Source organism: Pteropus vampyrus, unplaced genomic scaffold (genome assembly GCF_000151845.1).
Source record: "Pteropus vampyrus isolate Shadow unplaced genomic scaffold, Pvam_2.0 Scaffold639, whole genome shotgun sequence".
NCBI lineage: Eukaryota > Metazoa > Chordata > Mammalia > Chiroptera > Pteropodidae > Pteropus > Pteropus vampyrus.
The window spans coordinates 70,903-79,167 of NW_011889420.1; the positions used below are offsets into that span (position 1 = coordinate 70,903).

Genomic DNA, 8,265 nt, shown 5'->3' on the forward strand with positions numbered 1-8,265 from the left:
GAAATATTGGAAAGACCTCTTTAAGAAGAAAAAAACATGTATCAAAAACAGGAATAAAGAATGGTAACAACTACTTTCCTATCAATAAGTACCTTAAAGGGAAAAGAATTAGGTGCTCCAACTTAATAACAATAAAGTAGATGAAAGGATAAGAAAATAAGACTCCTACATATGAAAAGGAAGGGGATAGGAAAAGATTGCTTTGATAGACCTAGAAGGTATTTAAGTCATACAGAGAAAGATAAACACGATATGATTTCACTTATATGTGGAATCTAAAGAATAAAAAGAACAAACTCATCAAAAACATACTCACAAATATAGTGGACAATTTGGTGATGTACAGAGGGGAGAGGAGTTGGGGGGACTGGGAGAATGGGGTGAAGGGTTAAAGAAGTACAAATTAGTAGCTGATGGATGGTCACGGGGTTGGGGAGCACAGCACAGGGAATGCAGTTAGCATTAATATGTTGGCTAGGTGGAGGGTCAAAAAAGGGAGGGAGCAATTGGGAGGATCATTTTACAAACTGTTTAGATCTCTAACCAATGTACTGTATACTTAAAACTAATTTTGTTTTAAAAAAAGAAACACACTTTGAAAAAACATACACTTTAATAAATGTGTAAGGGAGAAGAGCAGTACTAGATTTAGTGGGGTGATCACTTTGTTAGTCATACAGATCTCTAATCACTATGCTGTACAACTAAAACTAATATATTATTGTATGTCAACTATAATTTTAAAAAATCATTGAATTTTACGATGTAAATACAAGCAACTAATTGTCTATTATATTTCAATAAAGCCGGAAAAAAACAAAATAAAAAAATAAATTGTGCTGTAATGTAAACCAAAAACAAAACAAAACAAAACAAAACAAAACAAAACAAAAAACATGTGTTTAAAAAAAAAAGAATAAGACTTTAAGAGGAATGAAAATGAAAAGCTATATGACCCCATAAGAGGGGTCAAATACTTGGAGTGGTTGGACAGATCTTATGAAGAAGGTGTCATTTTCTCCTTTCCCCCTTTTTTGATGAGAAGAATAGAGGAGAATATACATAAACATTTATGATGGATTTTATGACTTTATATTAATTTTAATATTAAAAGAAATTCATGAATGTATGAATTATTAAAGGAATAAAACTTTACATTTAGACTAAAATCTCCTTTCACAAGCACACCTGATTTTGACTTTTTCATCATTCATTAATTTGGAATTGATGCCTCCGGATGTTTTACTATAGATTCACGTACCTGTAACAAATATATGAATAAACAGAAAATATGTATTATTTTACTTACAGTTTTCACCTTAATACAAAGTGATATATATTGTGCATACCTTTTTGTAACTTGCTTTATAAACTCAGTAATAAATCTTGTAGGTTGTATCATGTTAACACCCATAGGTCCTTCTTTTGCACTATATGCCATATTATGGATATACTACAATTTATATACAGCCCTTCCTCTATTTATGGGGAGTTGAGGTGACTTTTTTAACTATAAATTACAACACTATGATAAACTTTTTTGAGCATTCCTCTTTAATCATGTGTGCACATGTTTCTCTAGGAGCAGAGACTAGAAAGAAGCGAAGGAACAAGTCTTGGGTCCAGTAGATGAAATTCACTCCAGGCAAAGGGAAGATCAGGGGCAAAGGCTCTGAGGAAGAATCACACGAATTCATGTTCTGATTATTGTGCTCAATGGGTTTTTAAATTGTTTTTTGAAGTGCATTGGAACTGTAGTTGATCAGCTTATTTGATAAGTCTCTCTGAAATTATTATCCTGATATGTTACTGGTATGCACTTTGCTTCAACTAGTCACTGAGTTCATTCTAAAAATAATAAAACAGCAAGAGAAAAAGTACACTCAATGAGAAGGAGTGGAATATATAAAAGGAAAAATATTATTGAATAACATGAATCATAAAAAAATATATGGTGGACAGCAGGTTCTCAAATAACATGGTTTCGGACAATGTCATTTCATTACAATGTTAGTGAGATGCTAGAGAAACGTAACTCTTGTTTATACAAATTAGCTTATGGTAAAATTTGTTTTGTTATATACAGTTTTACTTAATGTTTCAGAACTTACTGAGGACACTAAACAAAGAATTATTGTATATAAAACATAAGGATACTTGTCATAAAAAAGAAAATTTTATATATCAACAGAGAGAAAAAAGAGAACTTTATCAGTGTAACAGAAGACAAACTACAAAAGAAAATAAAAAAACAAGAGCATGTGGAGCAAAATCAAAATATTAGAACTGAGTTCAAATAATGACAAGAGTTAGAAGTGATCAGAGAAAAATAACTGATATTGAACAAAAGCAAATACATATAATGTATGCCAACCTGTGTTTCTATAAAAATAAAAGATTTAAATAAATCAAACATAATAAAAAGTAAATGAATCCAAATACATCAGTAATGCAAACATATGTAAAAAGATTATTTGATTGAATTGAAATTAAAAAAAAAACTTGCTATATATTGCTTAGGAGACAACCTAAAAGAATACAACCAAGAAAGCTGAACAGATAGGTTGAGATTCTTCTCCTTAGTGCAAAGACTAACACCTCTTCCTTTATCCAACAAACACATCATACCAGCCAAAGAGATATCTCAAAGGAAAGTCAATTTTTCTAAAGGGACAGTAAAGGAGAATTCAAGAGAACAAATTAGTAAACTAAATTAACTTTTGCAAACATGCTACCTAATACAGACTGAAATGGTTTTAAAATTAACATTCAGACAGAAAAGAGAATAGAAGGTAGAAAATAAAGAGATGAAATACCATGAAAAAATTAATATTTACAAACAGAAAAAAATGGAACTGAAAATAAGGACATTTCATACTCTGATATAGTAGAGCTCTGATAAAGAAGCCAAGTGTAAAAAATAACTTTTATAAATGAATAATATATATATTTGAGGGTCCCCTCAAAACACATTAAAGAAGATGGGAAAGCTCATCGATATTATATATAATCATTTTGTGCATCAGAAATTAAGAAAAATTTAATCAAGGGAAGCCTCAACTGTCTTGTTTGTGAACTTCCCATGTATTTACAGGAAGAGTTCTTACTGAATGAATTGTGTCTCCCCCAAATTCATATGTTGAAATCCTAACTACAAGTATTTAAGAATATGACTGCATTTGGAGACAGGGCCTTTAAAGACGAGAAGTACTAAAATGAAATAAAGCCATAAAGATCAGCCCGAATCCAACGTGACTGGTGTCCTTATAAGAAAAGCAAATTGGGGCATAGACATGCATAGCATAGTGGGAAGATCAAGTGCAGGTACGGTGGGAAGGTGATCAGCTACAAGCCAAGGAGAGAGGCCTCAAAGAAACTAACCCTGCCAAACCTTCATCTCGGACTTAGAGTCCAGACTGTGGAAAAAAACAAATTTATGTTGTTCTTTAAGCCACCTGGTCTATCGTATTTTGTTATGGCAACCCAAGTAAACTAATACAAGGGTCAATTTAAATATCCCATTATAAGAAATACATCACAAAAAGCAATCTGAAGTCACAGCTATTCACATAAAATTTTAAACGTTTTAAAATTCCCCTTTTATACCCATGTTTTAGTGCATTTGTTTACTACATAAAAGTATCTTTGTCTTAGATATCCCCATAGAAATTGTATTTGGAGGCCTGATTATCCTAGTGACTTTGTTAATATGCTGAAAAGATTGAACATGTATACTGAATATCTTGAGTATTTGATATTAAGTATGAAAGAAATAGTGAATTGTTTTTCATAAGTTTACCAAATAAGCTTTCCAATATTTTAATAATCTTTTATGGCAAAGTGTCTCTAAATCTTAAACTAAAGAATCTCTGGACTATCTAATCAGAAACAGTTATAGTTACATGGCTTCTAGATCTTCAGAATTCGAACAAAAAATTACTTAGAATGTTTTATAATAACTGTATATCACAAAGTAAGAGTGAATATGTCAAAGTGTTAGAATGTATAATTTATATTAAAATTTTTTCAGAACACACAATAAGATATTGTATGCCACTTAAATTGAACTTCAACTCTAAGGAAAATCGATTATCCTAGTCAAGAAAGCAAATTCCAGGCCAGGGGTGGTCAGCTTATCTCGTAATAGAGAGTTACGACAGAATAAACTACAATTCAGCAATCTACATCCTGATCCATACCTGAAACTTTGCTAAATAATGTAGTGTGAGTATTCAGAATGAGCCACCCCAAGATGTGTCTCCTTGGTATGCAGATTATTTTGAACTAAAGGCAACTTTAGCCCTGTGATCAAGAGAAACTCCTGCCCCTCACTGAGCTACCTAGAAGAACTTAAATTAGTAGCCTTGCCAATAATAAGAGATTATCAAAGATAACCACTTTGATCTATCAATAGGGCACAACAAACTGCTGTTTCCTAAACATCTGATCATCTTATCATCCCACAATGACCCTTTGAAGCCCCCAAGGCACCTTACCTCATCCTTGGCTCAGAATTTCTTATATACCAATTTTCCCTTTCTGTCTCTGAAACTCTCTTACATATGGGTTCTTTGACTCCATTATGTTTGCGAGGTTCCTAGACATATATATGTATTAAATTTGATTATATCCTCTTGCTAATGTGTCTCATGTCTATTTGATTAGTAGACCAGCCAAAATAATCTTGAAAGTAGAGGAGAATTTCTTCCTGCCATACAACAGTGAATAGCAGATGTTGGGTTCCTACAGGCAAAAACTAGTGGCATGTTAACTAAAATAATGAATGTTAGATATGGGTCTTCAAATAAAAGTATTTAAGATACATGCTTTAACTAAAATATTTTAGAGACACACCCTGCTCTTATATGAACAGTATATAAGAATCTAGGGCAACCTATACCCTGCACCTTTATGCATGAGACCGAAGATCCATCCCTAAGATCTCCTGTGTGTAGGCAGTGGTCGATAAGCTGAATGGATTAACAAATCATGATATATTCATATATTATGATGCTCACTAAAAAAACGTAATGAGGGACTGATGCACATAAAAACCTTGGTGAATCTTGTTCAGCAAAATAAACCAGGCACAAAAAAGCACCTGGCTTATGATCCCATTAAATTGATGCTTTAAAACACTTAAAATACAAGAAGTTCCAGAAACACAGCAGAGTGAGAGACGTCCCCAGATCTCTCCTCTTGAAACGACAATAAGCCGAACATCTAAAACAACCAAAAACACCCAAACTGCACACTAGCACATCTGAGCATGGGATCTGTGCATAAGAGCTACCACAAGTCAGAATCCCGGGTGTCGGGTGGTGGACTGAGAGAAATAAAGAAGCTGCCTCTCGCAACCTCCAGAGATCCCTGCAGAGGAAGGGAGGGGAGAAGGTGAGGCAAATTGACTGAATAGCTGTGCCTGGGAGTACTGTGACCTCCACGAAGCCAGCAGCAGGATCCAGTCATCAGGGCAGAAAGCAGAGAAGCAGGTTGGGATCTAAGAGAAACAACAGTTGATATTTACTGGCCAGAGCTGCAAAACTGAGGCTGAGCAGTAGCACCCAACACTGATACCAATCACCGCAGAGCCCCAGAGGAAGCTAAGCAAACACTGCTGAGACTGTCGCTGACACTCACAGGGACTGAAACTGAGGGTAGCAAGCATGATTAAAATCTACAAGAAAATTTAAAAAGCATTATTAAAGCTTTATGTAAAGCAGGGATCCAACAGGTTTAGATGCCAGCTACTGGAAATGAAAAGAAAAGCGCCTTCTTTGCAGCAGGCTAAAGAGAGACCTTTATATAATAAATCTTCTCTCTGGAAAAACAGCAAAATACACTTCCATTATTGCACAGGTGGAGAAATATCATGAACATAAACATCATGAATGACCAAGATGACAAGGCATCTCAGAAAGAAAGAGAAAAATCTCCAGAAAATAAGCTAACAGACATAGAAATACGTGACTTAAATGACAGAGAATTCAGGATGGTACTTCTGAAAAAACTCAGCGAGTTCCAAAACGAGTCATTTGAGAATTTCAGGAATTGAAAAAACACCTAGATGAGCAGAGCAAGGAGACTGAAACCCTCAAAAAGAACAAAATAGAATTTCTGGAGATAAAACACACTGCAAGACTTGAAAAATGAAGTAGCAAGCTTGAGAAATAGAGTCAACCAAATAGAGGAAAGGATTAGTGATATCGAAGACAGAAATCTAGAAATAAATCAGAGAGAAATCCAAGAATAAAAAATAATGAAAGAGAAATACAAGAACTAGCTGACACCATCAGGAGAGGAAACATAAGAAAAATGGGCATTACTGAAGTTGAGGAAAAGGAGCAGGGACTAGAAATCATTTTCAGACAAATAGTGGACGAGAATTTCCCAAATCTAAGGAATGAGCTGGAGCTTAGAATTCAAGAAGTCAGCAGAACACCCAATTATCTCAACCCAAAAAGGCCTTCACCAAGACACATTGTATTAAAGTTATCAAAAATTAACGACAAAGACAAAATTCTCAGGGCAGCCAGGCAGAAGAAAATGGTAACATATAAAGGAAATCCCATTAGATTATCATCAAACTTCTCAGCGCAGGAATGGAATAGAATCGAATATTTAAGCTATTAAGTGCAAGGAACTACCAGCCTAGAATAATGTATCCAGTTAAGCTCTCCTGTAGATATGAAGGCGAAATTAAGACTTTTCCAGACATACAAAAATTCAGGAATCTCCACTATGAGGTCTGCGCTACAGGAAATACTGAAAGGTGTCAGCTCGCCTAAAACAAAATGAAAAAAAAGAAGAGAGAGAGAGAATTGCTATAGCAAGATAGTAATGAACGTTCGGCATACATAGGGATAAATTGAGATAACAGTGATAGAAAAGGGATGGATTCAAAGATCCAAATTCACAAAGGAGAATGTAGAAAAGGCATATGCAGAAGAAAATGGACTACTGTAAATATATATAACTATCCTTTACGTATTTGTAATGGTAACCATGCACAGAAGATTCAGAACTGAAATATATAACATAAAATAGGAAAAAAACAGAGGAAAAACCCACAAAAGCAAATCAAAATAAAGAAAACAGAAACACAAGGACAAGGAAGCAATAGAAACACTGAGCTACCAGAAAGCAAAAGATAAAATGGCTATAAGAAGACCTCGTATTTCAATAATCGCCCTAAATGTAAATGGACTAAACTCACCAATAAAAAGGCTCAGAGTGGCAGATTGGATCAAAAAGAAAAAGAAAAAGAAAAAGAATTCATGCAACTCAATAACAACAATAACAAAAAACAAATGATCCAATCAAAACGTGAGCAGAGGACCTGAACAGACACTTCTCCCTAGAGGACATACAAATGGCCAACAAATATTTTAAAAGATGCTAAACATCGCTAGCTATTAGGGAAATGCAAATCAAACCCACAATGAGATACCATTTCACACCTGTTAGAATAGCTATAATCAACAGGAGAAGTAATAACAAATGTTGGAGGAGATGCAGAGAAATAGAAACCCTCATGTGGAGAGCGGGTTGTAAGCTGACAAGGTCCTTACAATGTGCAAGGGCAACCAAGTGTTATCTCGCCTCAGCAAACTGCTTTTGAGAACAAGAAAGTATAAACATAGCCACAGGCAGGCAAACAAGCTAAAGGCCATGAAAAGATAAGACTTAGGAAAAGTAGAAGAAACAGTGTTGTTCTGACTAAAGGAAACTGCTAATGCCAACTAGTATGTTCTTGTATAAAATCAGCTTGCAGAAATAAAACTAAGCCATTATTCACCACCGGTGGACAGTGGACCTCCGATCCCCACTTTCTGTCTTTCTTTTCTCAATCTCCCACCATTCCCACTCAAGTTTATTTTCCAGGGCCACGCTGGATGTGGCAAGATTTACCACTTGCTGGACGCAGCACCCTCACCCACTGCTGCTGGGACTGCAAACTAGGACAGCCGCTATAGAAAAGAGTATGGAGGATCCTCAAAAAACTAAGAATTGATCTACCATATGATCCAGCAATCTTTCTACTGGGTATTTACCCCAAAGACTTGAAAACTCATATTTGTAAAGATATTTGCACACCAATGTTCATAGCAGCATTATTCACAGTGGTCAGACATGGAAGCAACCGAAGTGTCCTACAATAGACGATTGGCTAAAGAAGCTGTGGTACATATATACAATGGAATATTACTCAGCCATAAGAAGAGATGAAATGCTGCCATTTGCAACAACATGGATGGACCTTGA

General features: G+C 34.9%; 1 gene segment (V, D, J or C); it reads right to left on the reverse strand.

Annotated features, from left to right (window-relative positions):
* Positions 1-7,873: 7,873 nt before the first annotated feature.
* The window catches only part of LOC111733790, a 5,578-nt gene continuing 5,186 nt past the window's right edge, over positions 7,874-8,265 (reverse strand). Inside the window, 1 exon segment of the V gene segment in view lies at positions 7,874-7,970. Within this exon segment, the coding sequence occupies positions 7,874-7,970 (97 nt within the window).